The sequence below is a fragment of the Mixophyes fleayi genome, chromosome 1 (genome assembly GCF_038048845.1).
Source record: "Mixophyes fleayi isolate aMixFle1 chromosome 1, aMixFle1.hap1, whole genome shotgun sequence".
NCBI lineage: Eukaryota > Metazoa > Chordata > Amphibia > Anura > Limnodynastidae > Mixophyes > Mixophyes fleayi.
In genome coordinates, this window is record NC_134402.1 from 284,284,625 (window position 1) to 284,307,640 (window position 23,016).

Below are 23,016 nucleotides of genomic sequence, written 5' to 3' on the forward strand. Positions count from 1 at the left end.
ATACAACTACAGTTATTGCATAGCTGCACTCTTTAGTAATGTGTATTAAAGTTTACCTGGGCAGAGCTAAAACTCCATCTGGTCAGGAGTGGGTGCTGCACGGATCTCAGGAGTGGGTGCCGTCGGATCTCGGATCCGACGGCGTGATGACGAGGTTTTGCCTCGTTCTGAGGTTCGTGATCGGCGGGAACCCCCGAACAGTGCTCGGATCCGGGCTCGGATCGGCACTGTTCGGGGGGTTCTGATTTACTAATTCCGGACCCGCTCATCTCTAGATTTAACATGCTTGCACAATACAGAGGGCGGGATGTGAATGGCAAGGCCTAGAAAAATAAAAACAAAACAATGTTGTCTGATCCCATTAGAAAAGCTTCCACATAACAAGCCACAATAAACTTGAGGTCCAAACAGCTAACTTCTGGAGCAGTTTCTGAAACGGAAGTCGAGCCTAGATTAAACATTTGCATTAGATAACGCAAAGTTTTTAAAAGTTTATATGGAAATAATATTTTGTTTTAATAATTTATCTATAGTCTCCATTTATCAAATGGGCATCAGTCACCAACTTTGCTGGAGATGAAAAGATCTCAGATCAGAGAATTTTATTTATTTATTTAAATCAGACAGTGATTTTACACTTATTTCTTGTACCACAAACAAAGAAAACAAAAAATAAGTTAGAATCCCTTGAAGTCTCCTTTCATTAAAAAAATTATAACATATGGTTAAATGTTTGTCATAACAAGACATTGAAGAGAATACACATTTTAGTTAAGTAATTTAGAACCATTGTACCTCTCCTTTCTGTGCATAATACAGGATGACTGATGGGCCAAGTATTCTGCAGTCAGCTTTATACAGATATCGAAAGGAAGCATGCTGGAAATCTGTTAGCACAAACACATTCTCAAATTCCGGGGTATTCCCTTCTGCATACTCTTCCACAGATTCTGTTGTGATGTAAGGAAGCTTGATTTCCTGTGTGTTCCCATGAGAAAGATATGAGAGTTTAAGGATAGTCCAGAACAGTGGGTGCTGCACGGATCTCAGGAGTGGGTGCCGTCGGATCTCGCGAGATCCGATGGCGTGATGACAAGGTTTTGCCTCGTTCTGAGGTTCGTGATCGGCGGGAACCCCCGAACAGTGCTCGGATCCGGGCTCGGATCGGCACTGTTCGGGGGGTTCTGATTTACTAATTCCGGACCCGCTCATCTCTACTGTTTAGTGTAACAGATTCTTTAGCTAGTTGGGATAAGTTGGTAAAGGTGGTTCAGGACTTCTCTCTTCCGCCTCCCTTACTTTCCCTCTTTGCTGTGGCATCTTTAAAACCAGATCTGCGCCTGGACCTTTGGATTTCCAGGGGAGTTAGTAGGCTATCAGACCTTTATGAGCAAGGGGTCCTGGTGCCGTTCTCCTCTCTTCAGGAGCATTTCCGGATTCTGATCACTGATTTCTACAAATACCTCCGGGTACGCCATTGGATTGAAGTGCAGAGCTCCGCTTTGTCCTAACTACGTCCCCCGCCGCCACTAGTGAAGCTCCTGACTCACTCACGTATATCAGTGAGTGAGTCAGGAGCTTGGTATATCAGCTTGGTACCAGTGCTTCCTAATCGCACCTGAACAAAGTAAAATGCCTGTACAAGTGCAATGGGAACTTGATCTTGGTCATTCCCTGATGGAGGAAGACTTGGAACGTTATTTTTAAAAATATATATAAAATCTCTAAATGTATTAATCACTCAGAGATGCTCATAAAAATGATCCACAGATTGTATTACACTCCAGTTAAACTGCATAGAATTTTGCCCACGGTATTTCAATTCTGTTGGAGGGAGTGTGTGGAAGTCGGAACCCTCTTTCACATTTTCTGGACCTGTCCCAAAATTAAGTCGTTATGGGAGGAGGTGTTTGATCTAATTTGGTAAGTAACTTCATTAGTCATTGCACCACATCCAACTTTGGCTTTACTCCAACTATATCCGTCTGACTTTCCAGTTCATCACCGATATGTGGTGGGTCCCCCCCCCGCCCCGGCGCCTCTCTCCAAAGTCATGGTAGAAATTCAACATAGTTACATGATGGAAACCATTGGTTTCACATATTCTACTTCAGCCTCCTGCCCCCTGATGGGGGTTCACCTGGTCTCTTATGCCACCCGCTCAGTTGTAGTTTCATCTCCTAATTCTCAATAGAGCTCCTCTCTGTTCAACTTTGACTCATTAATTGTAGGATCTCCTGTATGTTCCCCCGATTTTTTCTGCCACAGCACCCTCTGGTGACATCTCCTATTCCCCCCTCCTCCACTCCTTTCCCTTTAGGCTGTGATTTCCCGTTATGTCTTTTTGGTTTGATGTTGATACCGGATGTTTTTATCGGTCACGTTAACTGCGATTGTCTGTACACTTGTTTTTGTTATCTTTGAAAAACTCAATAAAAACTTTTTGTTAAAAAAAAAGTTCTTCATTTTAGACTGCAATACAGTGGAGTTAGTGATTTGGGGTGTGGGATTATACAGGGAAATATAAATCTTTGAAAACAACAGTTATTTGTGTGGGGTCGTATGTGAGGTCGCCAAAAGCGGTTTTAATGGAAGTGATGGCTATCCCTTAATTTCTGCGCTAAAGGTTTATCTGCCCGGTCTCCCATCTCATAAAATTTCTGTTGGAGCCATTGCAGGGTTTTAGCATCTTTTTTTTGTAGATAGAATTTGGTGTAATTGACCTCGGAGTGCAATAAGTTTAAGGTGTGTTTTTCATTTCGGGAAATATTGATGTAATGCAGTAAAGGACAAAAATTGTGTCTTCAATTCTGCGATCCATAAATTTCAGCTTTTTTCCTAGCCAAAGAAATACTGATGAGCACACCACGTATGGTGGCCTAATAAGGCCTCTGTGAGAAGCAATGGAGATATATCAGAGAGATATATAAGAGTTGAGAGAGACAAATTCTTGAATGGTTTCTGAGGTGGGCGTCACCTTATCTTGTTTTAGAAGAAGAGTCTCACCACTTCAGGGGAGAAGAGCAGGGCCTATGAAGGGCCAGGTTTGTTTTTTTATTATATTGGCTTTTTGAATAATATGCTACTACTCTCATTCTCTCTTAATATGAACTGCTCCTTATCGCATTGTAACTTGTGCTTTACATGTTTGCAAACTGTGTTTTTAAAAAGTATGTAGCAGGAATTGTGTTATATTGTGTTGAGCAGTGACTTACTTGGGATATTCTGTTGAATGGTACCCCACTCGCTATCACCTCCTCTTTTGCTCCGGCTGTGGCATCAACAACCAGAGGGTCTCCTAAATACTCAGGTGTTTAAACACAATAAACATGGAGTGGTGTGCAGTGCAAAGTCAAGTAAATATTTTGTTTTCAAAATTGTGCCCATTTTCAGTTAATATACCTCGACTACAACGGGCACGAGTGTGGAATATTATTCTATAGACTCACCTCTACAAATACTTATTGTAATCCTAAAGAGGAGAAGATTCATTAGTCTGGCTCTATCTATACCTGCTAAAATGTATTATTTATTGGGCGCCACTGTGGATTTTTGAAATTAATGTATATTTAACACACTTGAAAAGCCATAAATCAGCACACACATTGATTCAACCTGAGATTCAAGACCTGTGAGTATTAACTATTATTCATTATATTAAATGAAGTGTAGGACCTGATGCTTTTATATTTCATGATCTGTATTTTATATACATTTTTAATGGGCAGGTAAGGAGATGTGATGGCATTTGGGGAGATCTTTTGGAATGTGTGGATATCTGTTGACATGTGGGGAGGTTTGATTGGGATGTATGGAGCATGTGGTGAGGTCTGATGGCATGTATGGGGAATTTGGGTAGATTTGGTGGCATGTGAGGAGGCTGATGGGTATGTGTGGAGGTCCAATGGCATGTAAGAGGCATGTGGTGAAATCTGGTGCCAGGTGGGAAGGTCTGATTAGCATGTGGAGAGCATGTGGTGATGCTTATAAGCATGTAAATGGCATATGGGGAGGTATGATGGCATGTGGAGAGATCTGACAAGCATTTCTGGGGCATGTGGGTACACTTGATGGCATATAAGGGGCATATGGGGAGATCCAATGGCATGTAAAGAGGTCATAGGGGCATGTTAAGAGGTCTGAGGAATTGTTGATACAGAATCAGTGTGAGCTACTGTGAGGAAATTATAAGTAGCCCTTTGAACCTTCCTCTGCTGGACACAGCAGTGAGGTAAGAGCTGTGTTGATTTGATCATTATTCTGAACAATTTGACAACGTGATGGGTTTTTTTCTTTTTCGCTTAGCAAGATATTGTAAATGATGTTATATTTTCAATGTATGTGTGTAAGGTATGTATTTGCATGTTTAAACTGGGTATATGTATATGCACACACACATAAAAAGGTAAAGTTGGCTCTTTGCGGTACCTATAAATATTTTTTGGCTCTTGATTGGTTGGCCATCCCCGACATAGAATGTCCATAAAAAAAAGAAACAGAAATAAAGTGTCAAATTATGTTGGGATTAGACAATATTCAACCTGCTGTGAGGCTCTAAATGCTTGATGCAAAATTTCTACTGTGTACCTATGAGCAGATGGTACAAAATATTTACTAAAGCACTAGGTGCACCCTGGATGCTGTACTCATAAAGGGCATGTGAAAGCCAGAAGATTGAAGTTCATTAGCCATAAACAGGACTACAAAAAGCATTTAAGAGAGCTGCTAGCAATGTAAATCTGCAGTTGAATGTGAAAAAAAAACCAAAACACTACACTTCTTAAAAGTTTTTTTTTACTACATCTGTCACCCAATTTCGCTGCCTGGGCGTTTCCTTCGACTCCTCTCTCTCCTTTACCCCCCACATTCAATCCCTTGCCCAAGCCTGTCGCTTTCAACTTCGCAACATTGCCCGCATCCGACCTCTCCTCTCTCAGGGTGCAACCAAAACCATCATTAACGCTCTCATTATCTCACACCTTGACTACTGCAACCTCCTTCTCACCGGCCTCCCCCTCTCCCACCTCGCCCCCCTCCGCTCTATTCTGAATGCGGCTGCCAGACTCCTCTTCATCTCTCGCCACTCCTCCTCTGCTTCCTCTCTCTGCCTTGCCCTACACTGGCACCCCATCCCCTATAGAATCATGTTGAAACTCCTCACCACCACATACAAGGCTCTCTCCCAGTCTACTGCCCCCTACATCTCTAACCTCCTCTCCATTCACACTCCTGCCCGCTCCCTGCGCTCGGCCAATGACCGTCGTCTCTCCTCCACTCTTATCACTTCTTCCCACTCCAGAATCCAAGACTTCTCCCGAGCAGCCCCCCTTCACCGGAATGACCTCCCTCGCTCCATCCGTCTCTCTCCCACTCTAAGCTCCTTCAAACGGGCACTAAAAACCCACCTGTTCCTCAAAGCCTACCATCCTTCCTCCTAACCCGCTCTCCCCTCCCTCCTTTACATCATCTGGCCCCCTTTGTACCTGAGTCTTGTTCACCCTCCCTTAGGATGTAAGCTCATTCGAGCAGGGCCCTCTTCCCTCCTGTGTCCTTACGTACTCTTCTGCTCTGTCTTTTCTGCATTAGCCTGCTTGGAGCTTCCGAAGTTTTGGTATTTTTGTTTACTGCTCAGTAATATTTTATCCTGTACTGTCTATTGTCTGTGCATTGTACGGCGCTGCGGAACTCTTGTGGCGCCTAACAAATAAAGGATAATAATAATAATAATACATATGTCCATAGGTATGAAATTAGTTTGAGTGATGACTGGACTCCAATTCCCATTAAATGTTTAGACACCAATACATGATTTGTAATAGCTTTTTGACTTCTACTGTGAATTAAAATTGCCATTTTAAATATGGCGTTCAAAATCACAGAAAAATGGCGATTTGAAAAAAAAGGGAATTTTAATACCTTTACCCCTTAATCTGTCATGTTGTAATGCAGTGTATAAACTGAACTTCTACTGCAGTTGATTAGAATATTATACATTTTATCTTTGTTGAAATTAAACCCCAATCCTCATTTCTTTTGTTATGGATAGGATTATACTATGGATTAAATTTCCAAGCGCAGAAAAATCAATTGTACCATGCTAAAGCAGTTGTTTATACCTATATATTTTATTCCAATGTAGCTGCTTTTACAGGCAGACAAGCATATTGCTAATTGCAGGAAGAGCAAATTCTTGGACAAGATGGTGAATGGACCTGGCAACTGTGGCATATACAGAATGTAGACCATCTGTAATAAAGCTCAAGTTGCAAAAAAAAAAAAAATTGTGAGGCACGAATTTTGTAGGAATGAATATTCTAGTATACCGGAAGGGGTGGAGATGTTAACTTTTTGTAAGTGTGGTAGATTTAGCCTCAAGACCCTCTGTGCTACTGGAATTTTTCAGAACATTGACGGAACTACAGCTGTCACCTCCTTAATGGAATGGAGCCTGCTTGCTAAAAGTGTCATTAGTTGGAGTAGGAAAAAGAGTAAGAGATGAGTTTATCAGGAAATGGAATTTATACCAGCTGCTGCTATTTTGGCTGACAGATGTCGGTTTTCTTGCAGTTCAGTGCAAAATAAGAGATGTCCTCTCCTAGCTAATAGCTACCTGATCAACGTTTCATTTCATGGCAGATGTACCTTCTCCCCAGCTCTGCTTCTGCAGTATAGTAAAAGTACAACGAGGAAGGCCGGACCCAAATTTGCCAATGGGCCCACTGGTCTCATTATGCCACTGCCTGAAAGTTGGTGGTAATCAGATTAGACGCTATTTTTAATTTGATTCCTTATGCTCAATCTAGGTGCCTTTTATGACAATATGCAAACTAATGTAATAAAGCCTCAAAATGCAAATTTTAACCTGTACTTGTAATAATGACAGCCCCAACGTCACTTTCATATTAACATAACTGTGACACAAACAAGAAGTATTTGTAGGAGAAAAAAAAATAAAAATGTACGAGTGTTCCACCTACATGCACAGTTCTGTGGGCATCATAGAGACACTGCCTGCCTTATAGTCATATGCCTGACATATTCATTTTCAGGTACTGGTTCCTAGCACTTTGTAGGCTACATTATACTGTATATTAGTTCAGTCTGCAAAATAGCTTCAGGGATTAACACCATAAGTAATTTGTAGAAAGATTTTAATGATAAAATATCTTTCAAGTAAACCACGGTGCAAAGAAACACACTTAAACACTTCCAGTCATATCCATAAAATAAACACCATAAAATATCAGTAATATAAAAGTATAAAAATACAGTTTACACCACATACAAAACCATCAAAACAAATCAGAACATTTGCAAAACCTATCTTTACAAAACAATCAAAAAATAATTCATGATTATATACAACTAGAAGGTGCATTGGCATTGGGGCTTAGATTTTAGGCCCACCGCTGTAATAATACAGTAAAATGATTTACGCTGGATAACAGTGTAATTGCCATAAATTAAATAAGTTAGTTCACATTTTATGTTTGACCTGCCCCTTAAGGCATATATTAATCTAATGTGTCTTTAAAGCTTTCTTCAAGAGATCCACATCCTTTCTTTTATTTGTGCTTGTTCTTCGGCATTCATATGCTTCCTGCTGTAGAGGGATATATCTCTCCAGTAGTCCCAAGGCCTGCCCAGCCGGAGTCGTGAATAGTCTAGACCAAGATGGTTTAAACTTTCCACTGAATCCTATAAAGGCAATGCTTCCTGAAAAGCAGATTATACACATAAAAGTACATTATTAAATCAGCTTAACCGCTTAATGACCAGAGGCATCTTGTCGCAAGGACCAGACCTATCTTCATATATTTGCTATTAGGTTTTCATTTTGCTCCTCAAAAGAGAATTTTATGAAAAAAAAAAAAATTTATGACCATCAATGAAACGTTCTAAAAAATTCTAAATACTGGAATATATAATATGTAATTATAAAACAATTTTAATTGTAATATACAGAGAAAAACAAGGCACTTTCAAAATTGTGTCCAAGATTGCGTTCATGTCAAACAAATAGGCCTAAACCCATTAATTTACGCCAAACTTTATCTATATTTCACAGACTAGAGAATTATATAAAATATGTATAACATTATATTATGTTTGGCATAGTTCTATAGGAGAGAAAGAGATGATGATTTTGGTTTTACTTTTAGATGTCTTTATTTTAACCAGAAGGGGCCTTAAGGATTCACTAAAAAGACTACAGTTGCTTTCCCAGATTGCCAGAAAGTTATAGATATATAGTAGACTAGATCTAAGAGTAACTTTGGCCCAACATGCCTGAGTCTATTAGTGCAGTCTGGCAGAGGAAGCCTTAATTACGCATCCTCTTCCCTTACCTAGCCTGCCCATCATTGAGAGGATGTCCTAGTGACATCATAATGTCACAGTATTTCCCCTCTTTAATACAGAAATTCAGTGCACTCCACATAGAAACATACAGTGTTCACTTTTTAAAGCTGTATGCTGTGACCTAAAAGTAAAAGTGCCATATATTTCTCATCCTGGCACCTAGAAATGCAGAGTACCCTCTTTCAAATGATATGACCCATTAGTAGTTATTGTCTGGTGATCACATGCAATAAAACACTACACTATAGTAAACATTAAAGAGCCCAGGATAGGGGAAGGGTGTGATATATAAAATATCTCCCCCACACCGGCACCTAGAGACTCAAGGGCACCTGTGTTTGAAAAAGGGGCATCCACCAAAGGATCCAATTTCAACACCCCTTCTGCTAGAGCGCTAAAAAAAAAAAATCTGTCTCCACCCTCTCATACTCAAGCCCCAAGTATTATGCAGAAAGGAGGGGAGAAAACAGTGCACTTTTATTGGAGCTGGTGATGGGCTGTAATATTGTCGAAACATCTTTAGACAAGTTTATAGAGGAGATTTCAAGCAAAATTTACCTTTGTTTTTAAAAGATGCTGGTTTGGCAGTTCCAAGAGTATGTAATGGCTGTGCAATGTTACCATAATCCACAATGTATCCCCGTGACGCTATGACGACTATTGATCTAGTAGATGAAACAAGACAACAAGAATGTTGCATATTTATTAAATATAATTACTTTATCAGATAACCCATAACAATTTTATATCAAGTAATTATCATATTGTATAACTATTTCCACATTAGGGTTCTTGGACTGATAATGAAACTGTAACATCAAAAACATCTCGCAACAAAACATATAACTGTGCTTCAATAAAAGAGTCCAAGTCAGTCATATGTGCATGTGTTTACTTTGTTGGGCCAGGATATCACATGGGCTACCATCAGCGCATTTATGATTTATTTGAATATATGGGATGGGGGAGGGTCAGCTGGTCAAACCACTTTAAGGGTTTACTGTTAAAATGTTATATCTATAGTTATATGCACTTGGTAACATTGTGACATTTAGTCATGTCAGTCCTTTAATAAAAATTAAAAAAATATTTTTAGAAAAACTATCCCTTCAGGAAAGGAAAGTTTAAGCGCGACTTTAAACAGAGAGATGGAAATTCAGTCTGAGGACTGTTCAACATTCTGTTTAAATTGGAAAACATTGTTCATTTCTAGGCTAATGCTTTATGTTTTCCTTTTTGCCACTAAAGCACCCCTGTATACCCAGATATTTTTTGACATATATTATATGGAGAGTATGTAGTGCTCATACCAATTTGTGAGTTTGGGATGTTCTGTTGTGTTATGGCATCTTGTACATGACACTTTCATGACAAATATTAAAACCAGCTATTAACCTAGCAGAACAAACCTAGGGCCTGATTCATTAAGGATCTTAACTTGAGAAACTTCTTATTTCAGTCTCCTGGACAAAACCATGTTACAATGCAAGGGATGCAAATTAGTATTCTCTTTTGCACATAAGTTAAATACTGACTGTTTTTTCATGTAGCACACAAATACCCGATAGCTAATTTGTACACTGAAATTTAAAGTTGATATTTATGTGCTACATGAAAAAACAGTCAGTATTTAACTTATGTGCAAAACAGAATACTAATTTGCACCCCTTGCATTGTAACATGGTTTTGTCCAGGAGACTGAAATAAGAATTTTCTCAAGTTAAGATCCTTAATGAATCAGGTCCCTACTTCTTACTATAATGATCAATACAAGAGGGAGTTCTATATACCGAGCTTTGCACAATTTATTTGCATATTTATTTCACCATCAACTGTGCAGCGCTTTTTTACTTTTATTTTGCCGTGTTAATATTTACCCTCTAGAAGTTATCGTAATTTTCCAAGAAAAAAAAAATACCTTTGCGGAATTTTATTTTCTAAATATTTTTCCAGTCGCTGAATACCATCTTGTGGAAAGAACAAGGCTTCTTTTACTGTTCCAGTGCAAGAGTCAATGACAACAACGAATAAACCAACTTCTTGGAATGAATACTTGGTGCCATTAACCTAAAAATACATAAAAGGCAGTATAAACGATTGCCAATGGTAACAGGTATTTTTCAGTACCATATAAGCCATTTTCCTTTACATCTTGAAGATCCAAACCTATGATGACATTTCTAATAACAACATCAGTTTAATCTTTCAGGTCGAGAAGGATAAGAAAACTCAGCACTTAAATTAATTTAAATTTCCCCAGTGGAAGTGGAGCCTAAAATAGACAAATTACTAGACAGAATGACAGCCAAAAAGTTTAAGTCAACAAATAGCAGGTTCGCAAACATTTTACTTACTCTACTGAAAGTAAAATGTTCTACTGAAAGCAAAACTAGACTATCTGCCTTTTCTATGTTTTGTTTATTCTCAATTGTGTGGTCATTAAATTAATGTGTAGTGCAGTTTTTCTTGAATAGACCAGTTTAACATGTATTATCTTGCTAGCTCTTGCTTACATTAAATTCTATTTTCATTAGAACAATGTTGGCTCTCTCACGCTTTCCCTGGGAGCATGGTGCCTACATGTAGGCAAAACAAAAATAAAAAAAAATTGGGCGTCAGGAGCAATGAGAATCCCGCGATATCTGCTCCACTCTCCCGGCTTCTGCTGATCCAACTGTTTTTCCTTTTAAAGAAAGGCAGTGTGTTACTACTGCCAGTGCAAGCGAACAAGAGACAGCAGAGTGGCAGCTGGGAATCTGCCAAACCCCACAAATGCAGGACCCCAAGTAAACATTTGGGATTGGGTAGGAGTTTGAATTTTTAGTTTTCAGTGGAACATTTTTTTTTTATTATTATTATGCTACAGAATGTAAAAAATGTCTAAATGAAAAATATAGGGATTGCATATTTTTCCTGCAGGAATTACCTACTTTTTAAAGCCTTATTTATTAAGATTACATGTACAATTGATAACATGGTGATATTTTATTTACGTACTGTTCCAAAAATATAGGTTATATTGTTAACAAACTATAACCTTGTACACAGCCAAGTTTAAGCAGAATTTAAGGAAAGAAAATGAGAACTTTTAGGAACTTTTTTGTTGACATTTTAAAAAGAGCCTTTTTCTATTTTTGGTTGTTCTAGCTTTCCCTTCTCTGAGCCATTGTTCTTCTTTATAAGTATAAGATTACTTAAAGGTAAAGTATATTTTTCAAAAAACAAACAAATACTGTGTGATAAACACATGTTTACAAGACTACTGCCTGTGCACTTCATATTACATTATTATTTTCATACAATCGTTTGTAATCTAGCAAAATTTAACACAACTTGAACTGTAATCCTATAGTGGATATAGAAAGTATACACAATCTTATTGACATTGCAGGTGTTTGTGATATAAGCCTGTTAAGATAAATCATGTCAGACTTGTTTACACCTTTAATGTGACCTTGCAACCAACAAAAAAACAAAACAAAAACAAAAAACCCCACAAAAGACCATTTTTGAGAAGTCATGAAAAAACCCTACAATACCCCGGGTGCAAAAGTGTGCACACCCCTAAACTAATACATTGTGGAAGCACCTCTTGCTTTTAGTAGTACAGCAAATCTTTTTAAATAAGTCTATTTGTTTTCACTTGAATTGTGTTGTTGATAAGGTCCCATTAAAGGTGGAAAAAGGTCTGACACAATGTTATTGAGGGTGTGTACACTTTTTATATTCATTGTATGTTTATTCCATGTGTTAAGGAATTAGTGGTTTGTGCTCTTTAAAAGGTACACCATTAGCTTTCAACATTTTATAGTGAAAATGCACCCAGCACTGTATATTCAACATAACACATTGGCTTAGATTGGCACTCACCCCAAGGCAAGCTTACAAAGCATAATTAATGGAGTGCAACTGTCAGCACTAAGCAGTCCCTCACAATATTAACAGAAGGTGGAAAAGGTCAGCATGCATAAGACTGTTTACATGGACTACAGTAAAGTGTCACAGTTAAGGAAGCAGTCCATCTTAGTGATGCCAAATTAGCAGCAGCGATAAGAGTAAGGAGGAGAAACACTGGAGCAAAACTCTGGAACTATAGATAAGGGTTGCATGCCACATTGTGTGGAAGATAAAATGGAAGAACTCTGATGAAAATGAAGCTACATGACCAAAATCTCAGTTTCCCAGAGAAGAGTTTCTAACTGGACAATTACAGACACAGGTACCAGGAAGTGTGTACTATGCTCCACGTCACAACTCTGGGCAGGTGGAACTCACTGTGCCATGAAATAAATATAAACCAGTAATTTAGCAGTCAGATCATTATTGTGCTTTTTCTATTGAATTGCAAACAATATAGTTGTTTTTTTTTTTTTACTGCAATCAATGGTCTTGTATTGCTTACAAGTGATCAATGACTGCAGATAAAGCATAAAATACCGTTTTGTAATAAATCGCTAGAGGTGCTGATCACATTAACCTCTTACCCACCTCTGTAAATTGAAAACAGATTGCTTTGTTCTCCATGCCTGCTAATACAGCAATATATCTATCTAAAATGCTTGCAGGCATAGAGAGTGAAGCTTGGTAAGAACATGCAGAGATCACCAGCTCTAATGATTTATTACAGAAAGATATTGGTATTTTACCTACTATCCCTTGTCACTTGTAAATAATATAAGATCACTGACAGCAGAATAAAACGGTATATAATAAATTGCTAGAACAGCTGATAATAGGATCTATGCCAGTGTACAAGATATGCCAGCTAGTAATTAATATACCTGTGCTCCAGCTATCAGACATGGAAAACATGCATTGTTAGTGGTCTCAGGTACAGGTGATATTTGCAAGCATAGAATAGAATGCATATTTTGCTTCTATTCTGATACCCTATTACAAATCCTTGCAATCACAGAGGTTAAAACTCAATTTTTTTTAGTTTGAGACCAGTTGAAAAAAAAAAAAAATTATTTAAAAGGACGGGAGGAATTCAGACCAGAACCCCTGGCTTCAGGCTATATATAAGAGGGCTGGAAAGGTAACCCCCTATAATGGTAGTTGATGTCTTCTATTCAAAGATTAAATTAGATTTTAATTTTAAAACAAACATCCAGTGAAAGAAACTTTCTGAAAACAATTCTTGACTTAATCGTAACATTTAACCTATCAACAGTGGTCATCTATTGAGCTCATGTACTTACTGAAATAAAAGATTCAACAGCCCCTTGTTGGATTTCTTCTTTGCTAAGAGATTGAATTTCCACATGGAGGTAGATATTATGAGGATCACTCGTATAGACCACCTAACGCCAAAATATAGAATTAGCAATATTGTTTATACCATTTCCAAACGGAATATATACAGAAAATAGAAAATTGTGCAATTTCACTCATTTGTAGCTTAGGACAACCCTTCTAAATTAATGGACCAATAAACCTCCAAATTTTAGGTTATTAAGCACAAAAGGTGAAATGGTTTAAGTTTCACCCTGATTCTCCACTTTAGCTTTGAAAAAAGTACATTTTAAATTCATATTTTTTTCTCCCTTGCTCCATAAAGAAAAGACAAAGGGCTAGATTTACTAAGCTGCGGGTTTGAAAAAGTGGGGATGTTGCCTATAGCAACCAATCAGATTCTGGCTATCATTTTGTAGAAGGTACTAAATAAATGAAAGCTAGAATCTGATTGGTTGCTATAGGCAACATCCCCACTTTTTCAAACCCGCAGCTTAGTAAATCTAGCCCAAAGCTACCTCACACACCTCTTAGCTTACAAAAGGATCTAATATTGGACAAAAATCTCAAGGCAAATACCACCAGTAGCGCTTGTGCGACATCACTACTAATCACTTTGAGCTCACTAGAGACAGATTTTGAAGTACTAAGTTTGCTGAAATCAAAGTTTTTGGGCTGAAAAAAATCACTGCAATGCTAAAGAGACTGCAGTTAACTTAGGTCAGGAGGTAAATCCAATGGGCCACAAAGCACTGAGCAGTGGCAGAAACACAGAACTGTCTCCATGTTTGTCTATGTATGGGGGAGGGGGGGTTATGAATACATGAATCAGAGGTCTATACAGAGAATATTTATAACCTAAGTGATTAGTAAACTAATCTCACAGGCACCAGCTAATTAAAAAAATAATATAAAGAAGGATTGTCCTCCTAAGCAACACAATTGCTGCTTTACATACAGACAGTATGTTGCAGCCTGTGAGATATTTTAGGGTCTTAAATGAATTTGGCATATGTGGGTGTTTGCCTTTTGTTTTTCCATTTTTTATGCCTTTCCACCATGCAAACTTAAAATTTCCTATTCAATCTTTACAAGACATGTATTTCTAAGAAAACATCTGGAGGTCAAACTTGTAAATTCATAGGTTATAGCAGCAAGTTTTAATGAGTTTTAAGACTTGTTATTGCTCAAGTTTTACAGAGATCCTCTGTTTATGAAATTTAATTGTGGGGTGCTCCTCTTTCACAAGTGACTCTGTTCATCCATCTAAACATGGATAATTGTGTCTATTCTTCTACAGCAGAGCAACCAAAGACTGCTCTGTAGTCCCTAGGATGTGTTAGCATGTATCATATATACAGTCCTTCTTATGTTAATCAATAAAGTTTGTACAGAAGTGCCAACATTATCAGTACCTGAGATGCCCCACAGTTGGTGCAAGTTGCAGTGGACTTAATAGGCATTGGTTTTGTTGCTGTTGGTGCTTTGGTATATTTTGGGTATGCCTTGGCCATACAGTTGCTTGTTGCTTTGGATCGAAACGTAGCATTAATCATCACTCTTTCACATCCCAGAGAAGAGCAATAGCTGTGACCGTCACGGTTGTGATTTGCTTGGAGGAAAAGAAAAAGTAATCTAAAAAGAGTATGAAAAAAAGAAAGCAGATATGTATTTAGAATTGTAATCATTCATATTATGTCTCAGTTGTCTTGTTTGTGGGGGACTTTTCAGACTTACTATCAAGGTAATTAATAAATACATGGACAAATAATTAACTAGCAAGAAGCAAAATTGATTATATGATCAATGCCAAGAAATCCTACAAATTTACCAGACTATTAGGCCTGAAAGTGCTATCCTCATCAGTGAGACACTTACTTCAAAAGCCGTTGTCAGATTATTCAAATCAAATACTCAACCATTTTTTTTTATTTCAGAATAATGCATATACTAGACATAGCCTGTACACAAAGAAAACGTAAAAGCTATTAAACAGACCTAAAATTTGTGACTCATTTTCATGCGCTCTTATATTTCAGGGTTGATTTGGTTTGTATTGGAATAAGGATGTGCCTCCAACAACCCCTCTGACCCTCTAAAGCAATTGAGTTGTTAGGGTTTAATAAAAACCTAAAGGAAGAGATAAGTTCTCTGCTTGCAGAGTTTAGCTTGCATACGGTTAGGAGATGAATGCTGAATCCTTATGTTGTTACATCACCTAGCTTCTAGGAAGGTGTTCCTAATATTTTTATCACACAACTACAAAAAAATTAAGCAAAGGTGCCTTTAATATTTTGGCTGGTTCTTCACGGTGTTATTTAATGCCCCATATATTTAACATAGACTGTCTTCGATTTTCAATGTTGATAAGATAAAAAAATACCCTTGTGAAAAAAACAGCAGTAATTTAAAAACAAACATTTTTATATTTGTAATAAATGTCATTCCCCACCTATTAAAACTCCCAAAGTCCTATGGCGGAGATGTGGGGCATACTTGTCTGGGACCCACATGGTTCAGAAGTAACTAAACTCTTTCACCCCTATTCCAGGGTCCCTAGCACGGAGTTTGCATGCCGGGGATTGAGGATGTCAAGTCAAATGGATGATTATAGGACTACTGGCCAGGGGCAAGTTTCTTGTGATTCTCAGGTCCCGTTTATATGACCCCTGTGACATCTGCTAGTTGACGTAACTTCACCTTATAAAAGGATACCATCAAGAGCCAACTATACAGACAATTCTCATCATCATTTATGTATATAGCGCCACTAATTCCGCAGCGCTGTACAGAGAACTCATTCACATCAGTCCCTGCCCCATTGGAGCTTACAGTCTAAATACCCTAATATAGACACACACACACACACACACACACACACACACACACACACACACACAGACACAGAGACACAGACAGAGAGGGAGAGACTAGGGTCAATTTTGATAGCAGCCAATTAACCTACCAGTATGTTTTTAGAGTGTGGGGGGAAACCGGAGCACCCGGAGGAAACCAACGCAAACACAGGAGAACATACAAACTCCTCACAGATAAGGCCATAGTCAGGAATCAAACTCATGACCCCAGTGATGTGAGGCAGAAGTGCTAACCACTAGGCCACTGTGCTTCCCCAATCAGACAATCACTGCAAGCCTTTAAAAGATCGAAGATTTTTCCGGAAAGTCAATGAATGACAAACTTAAAAAATGGTTTGATGTGTTATCTGTGAGGAGTTTGTATGTTCTCCCCATGTTTGCGTGGGTTTCCTCCGGGTGCTCCGGTTTCCTCCCACACTCCAAAAACATACTAGTAGGTTAATTGGCTGCTATCAAATTGACCCTAGTCTCGAGTCTCTATGTCTGTCTGTGTTTGTGCGTTAGGAAATTTAGACTGTAAGCTCCAATGGGTCAGGGACTGATGTGAATGAGTTCTCTGTACAGTGCTGCGGAAGTAGTGGCGCTATATAAATAAATGGTGATGATGAGTATGATGATGTGTGTTGACAAGTTGTATCCTACATCTAAGATCCTATTATTACCCTGTGCCGTTATCAAAGAAAAACTTCCTCTCTGATCTCCTCTTCTGCAGTTCCTCTATAGAGGACACCGGCTGGTATTCATCGACGGGAAACGTTTGGCTTTTAACAATCTGTGACATCACCTGAAAGCTGGTGTCTGGTGGGTAACAAAGACCAACTCTGATCCAGTCATCCCTGTAACAAAAACAAATGGACACCTCTTAAAATTCAACAAAGAGAGACAATAAATTCTTTATGGATTAACCAAAGATAACACTATGTCCCTATATAAGATCACTATTAAACAAATGGTAATTACAGATCATTGCATCTATAATAGAAAATATTTGCAATTCATGCAACATAGGTCTTAAAGTCTTAAAAAATCCCTTATACTAGTTGTCTTTCCATTACAGAAGATTTTACTAGATTGACAGGCTAACATATACTGTATATAAGACATAGGGGACAATGCATAATCAATCAGCTTACTTATCAAAGTTAATAAGGTAAAGGTGAATGGTTTGTGGTGCCTGTGCATTCCAGTGTATGGTGTATCCTTTCTGCAACATCACCACTGGCTGATATTGCTGGTAAGGTGCTTTTTGGTTGATTCCCCGGAGAGACATGGGGTTTAAAGGGTATTCATCTCTTGCAATGGTCATGGTGAGATTCTGTGGATTTCGTGCTTGAATGTAGACCTTGTGGGGGAAGAAAAAGAAAATATTAAAATGGAAAGACAAAACAACTCAGAATACAATAAAAGATATACAAACATGCACATTAATAAAATACAACAGTTTAAACAGCATGCAATTAGTTTAATAGAATGATGAACATTTAAATATCCAAGGTAACCAAGGTCATTTTGCGTGGGCGGTAAATATCTAGACCAATGACATTGGGCACATGATGATAAACATTTACAAGATGAAAAATTTAATTTGTACAAATGACATGCGATAGGCTTATCTAACAAGGGTCTCGATCCTAAAAAAAATGTATATAAGATTTTTAAACATACAAGGCCTGATTCATTAAGGAAATTAAGGCAAAAAAAAATTGAGTTTTCTCCTGGACAAAGCAATGTTACAATGCAACGGGTGCAAATTTGTTTATTATTTTGCACATAAGATATATACTGTCTGCTTTTTCATCTATCACACAAATACTTAATAACTTATTTGTACACTGAAATTTAAAGTTGATCTAGGACATGCCCTACCTCAATTATAAATCTGCCATCACATTTTAAATTGACCTCCCACTCCAACGCAACATGGTTTTGCCAAGGTTCAAACTCAATTTTTTTGCTTTCCATTCCTTAATGAATCAGTCCCACAGAACATAAAGTTGATATTAATTTAGGGAGGACAAAATGTTGCCCAAAATTACAATGGTTCCATTTTAAAAGATAGAGGCACACAAAAACTTTGTATGTACTTTATAGCCCAGAACCCTTGTGCTTACACATGGCATCTGCTGCAACAGTAGGGGAAAGTTCCTGTAAGATAACTATGAGTACCTTCTATAAATACAGTGCTCAGCCTCATATCAGTGCCTAGGTGCCAGGATTACGGTCTTTTTAGACTGCCATTTATATATTCTGTATGTAAGTGTAGGGTTCCAGCCTGGTGGCAATGTGTCACTAGCCTAATTCTCTTGATAGGCAACTGTTCTCTTTGTAGAGTTACTCCCTTATGGCTTGTCCAGATAAGCAGTTTCTTGTTGTACTTCCAAATTTTTCCAAGATAGTTGTTTTAGTCATTGCATGACAAACAATAGCTAATTATCATTTACTACCTAATAAAGTTGTGCAATGTCTAATTCTGGCAACTGAGTGAATGAAGCTAGAAATAATACATTTAGAGACCTAACTGCTTGATGGAAACATCTCCAAAAACTTATTTGGATTTCAAAGAACAGACCAAAAAAAACCAAAACACAATGTTTCATGTTAGAGTTTCTTTACGTAAGAAGTCATCACAAAACCAACTTCTAAGTCCCACAAACTCACTGAAAAAGAAAAAAAAATAAAGAAAAGCAGAGACTCTTCTGACCTGCGCATATGTTCCGCTACAAATGACCCCATTCCAATCTGTAACATTGATACACTTGGGATGTCTGATCAGGTAATTATCCATTCGTGCCACATAGGTGTCATTATAACTGGTTACTGATCCATCTACATCGTGGAAAATACAATTTTTATCTCCATCCAGATCAGCTGTTTCAAACCATGGTCCAGGTTGACCAAAGAAAGCTCTCAACGAAACCTATGGGGGAAATAAATAAATTACGTTTTCCTCTGGCCAGCAAAATAAAGCACAAATTCTCAGTAATATTGAGAGTCTTGAATAACATTACAAACATTTTTTTGTAGCAAAATCATTTCTGCTTACTCAAAACAAAACATTATTTCTAACATTAATATAGTTTTTACTTTAAGTGAAGACACATGTTATCGACCTCCATAGAGTTTAATATGTGAAAAGCTTGCCCAGATGGATACTTAAATATACAAAGGAAGTGAAACTGTAATCAAGAGACCCGTTGTCTGTAGTACAACCCTTTTCTACATGATAAAATCAAGCAGAGTGCTCCATTTGTCCTGTAGTGGGTTTTTTTTTTTTACACCACTATATTGTGAAAGCATTTGGTAAAATGCCAGCAAAACAGACCATTGTTACATTTTCAAACACAGTGAAATTAGCGACAGTTGAAACTGATTTAATACACTTGGAGGATGTGAAATAAGGAATGAGCAGCTTCCAATCTAACAGTCACCTCACCATTTTTATATATAAAGCCATAACATGGCCGTCTGCCCTTACTTTAAGGCGTCAACCACAAAGAGTCTCTTACAAATCACCCATGCATATTATTTCAATAAATGTATTATTAAATAATATGAAACAAAAAAATAGGTCTTTAAAAAAGAAAACTTAAAAAGAATTCTTACAATGGTATGATGCAGAATAACGGGTACAGTCTGATTTTCCCACCCCACTTGCAGTCACCCCTACACTACAACACTCCACTTTGCCCTGATCAGAGCTTGAGAACAATGAATACCAAAAAGAGGGACTTTCAGGGATCATTCAACTTCACTTATTCAAAACATATAATGCAAAACTAACTCAACAAATACATCCACATGTTATAAGCACAATCAAACATTTTATAAGTGATTTTTTTTTTTTTTATTGTAAGGCTGTTTGATATTGTAGATATTCTTTGAACAAATTGGTTTGGGGATTTCACACCGAGGGCATTTTCCTATTGAATTGTGGCTCCGTGAGGCTGCATCTGAAAGGTCACCATTTTCACTCATTCCTATAGGCAAACATTTGTGAACACTGAATAACAAATATTGACAAGGTTATCATTATCAGGTCTATTAAAAGAGTGGAGGAGACTTCTATTGCATTTGACGGCCACTCCGGTGGCCTCGTTATAGGCATAAACTTGCCTTTGATGACAGCAAGCAGCCAATCAGAAATGGCAGAGGAAAACGGGTCATTACTACTGCACCAGGTAGCTGCAGAACTGATGCTACTCTGCGATAACATGTATAACTCATACAGAGGATTTGGTCTTTTTACATGCATTGTATAAAAAGGCCCTTTACCAGTATCCAAGCAGAGGCAACTGTCTAGCTACTTAGATGAACAAACAAATATATAACGGAGATCTTGAACATACACTAAAAATAGTATAATATAAATCTTGTTTCTAACAATGTTAGAGCTCAAGATCACACACAATCTTACAGTTCTAAAGCAGCTGAATGTATTCAGAAACCCCACCAAGGATTCCTCATTCAGACATTAACAACTTGAGCAAGAAGAGAATCTGACTTCTATCCCCTCTAGATTTTAAACATTTGCAGCTTCAGTGCTTTAACTTCTGGAAAGAATTACCAAACTGAAAAACCATCTACTGCTTGACTTAATCGAAAAGCTCTCTTTATGCTGATGAACCCTGGGTTCTTAAAGGAACATCACTACATTTTGGATACATTTAACAGTCAAGGGGTTAATGGTGACAAGTATGGAGATTAGAGGCAGGTAATGAGACGATGTGATATTCCTCCTTACATGGTTTGAACATCTTTATGAACCAGGTTTTGTTTTATAGCTTGTGTTACTAGGAATGTGCATAGATGCAATCAACAAACAATAGTGCATTCATAGCTATTCAAGAAGCATGAAAGCAGATACTACACTCTACACACATGTATCTCCTTACTGATTACCTCTGCAAGAAGCAGAATGGCCTTTTTAAAAGACATTATATATATATATATATATATATATATATATATATATATATATATATTTATTTTTTTAAATAAATGTGTGGATTAATGTGTTGAGATTGTAATTTCATTATGCACCAGCTTTCATTGGTCAATTGTGTTTTTTTTGTTTGTTTAGATACATCTGGAAAAGAAGATAAGCTGAAATATTTCCCATCTTATTATATTGACAAAATTACAGACATACAGTCTCAGAAAACCCATCGATGACGTTGTAAATTTTGTTCTTAAACTATAAACTCCTATTCACATACTTTGAAGTGGATTGTTTAACTCCAGATATTCTCCCACAAACTGATGACAGAGGATCTGGGTCACTCTTCTTATGAAGCAATGTGAGAATATCACCTCAGGCTGTACAGAAGGCACAGATGAGGTTCTTGGTCATAAAGTATACATTGTATAAAACACAGAGGGCTTAACTCATGTTTGGACGCAAGTCCCTGTGTGTGTCGTATCTGGCGTGAGACAGCTCTTCACATGCTCAGAAACGGACCATACTCCAATGAACGCAATTGCATGTAATTCATGTCCGAATGCAAATGACACTTTGACTACCTACAACTTCAAGGGCGGAACAAGGGTGGGAAGGGGAGGACGAACATAGACAATGTATAGTAATGGCATATCTAGGGTGTTCTAACGCAGTTGTCAAGTCCTGAGTTTCTGCAAAGTAAGGGTTTTTTTTAGTCATATTATTTGCACCAGCTACAGGGCAAGTGTAAGTGCCGACTGATACTGATGACAGCTAGAAAAGAGAGATATAGAAATAACACTTCGATGCAAGTAGGAGAGAATCTGTTGTATAGAATAGGACTAATGACAATAGGATAAATAAAAAAAACCAAACATGTATGCAAAATTGCCATTACTTACATTAGCTCCAAATTTAAGAGATGAAACACTGTTTCTTGGGGTAAGTTGCCAGGGGTTTTTCATTAGGAAGCCAATAGCACTTGTGAACCGGTCAGGTGTCGGCACAAAGTTTTTAAAAGTGCTTCTTGTAAGACGAACTGGCCCATCGTATATCTGAAAACCTCTGATTGGAAAAGTCCTGAGACACAGAAACAACAATAAAAAATAAATATATTTACACTTAGATGAATAATGAAACGCAAAACAAACAAAAAAAGTCACTCTTTCACAAACATAATTTAAGTTAGTTCATTTAGCCCAATACCGTTGGACCTGTAATAATTCATCCTTTGCCCTTAGACAAGCACAAGACAGCTTCTCATAAAAAAGCTTTTCAACGCAGCCACAGTGTTAAAGCATTAGCAATTATCTCATTTATTCACAAAATCCTAGAAAATAAATAAAAACATGGGAGTATTTAAGTCATAAATTATCAAGTACGATTCCAACTATTTACTGTGTATTCATTTTTAATAATGTACTTCTGTAAAATAGATTTTCAATTTATTTCCAAAAATATAATAATACAGTAACTCACAATATTTTGTCATATTGCGAAAAATGTAACGAAATGCTAGAAAAAAAAAAATACCGTGAAACAGGCTCATATATCATTTCCAAGGAACTTTCTGTATTTGTTTTGATTCAGATTGCAGTTTCAGAATAA

At 37.5% G+C, this 23,016-nt stretch overlaps 1 protein-coding gene across 3 annotated transcripts in view; it reads right to left on the reverse strand.

The window, feature by feature from the left end:
* Nucleotides 1-7,134: 7,134 nt before the first annotated feature.
* CEMIP2 (cell migration inducing hyaluronidase 2) overlaps nucleotides 7,135-23,016 on the reverse strand; it is a 78,855-nt gene continuing 62,973 nt past the window's right edge. For all 3 annotated transcript variants that reach the window (XM_075210977.1, XM_075210978.1, XM_075210979.1), the window contains 9 exons: nucleotides 22,311-22,488; nucleotides 19,174-19,389; nucleotides 17,606-17,814; nucleotides 17,135-17,308; nucleotides 15,012-15,231; nucleotides 13,563-13,664; nucleotides 10,280-10,428; nucleotides 8,920-9,026; nucleotides 7,135-7,716 (listed from right to left, as the gene is read on the reverse strand). In XM_075210977.1, the coding sequence (XP_075067078.1) occupies nucleotides 7,520-7,716; nucleotides 8,920-9,026; nucleotides 10,280-10,428; nucleotides 13,563-13,664; nucleotides 15,012-15,231; nucleotides 17,135-17,308; nucleotides 17,606-17,814; nucleotides 19,174-19,389; nucleotides 22,311-22,488 (1,552 nt within the window). In that variant the 3' untranslated portion in view covers nucleotides 7,135-7,519. The remainder of the gene's footprint in view (nucleotides 7,717-8,919; nucleotides 9,027-10,279; nucleotides 10,429-13,562; nucleotides 13,665-15,011; nucleotides 15,232-17,134; nucleotides 17,309-17,605; nucleotides 17,815-19,173; nucleotides 19,390-22,310; nucleotides 22,489-23,016) is intronic.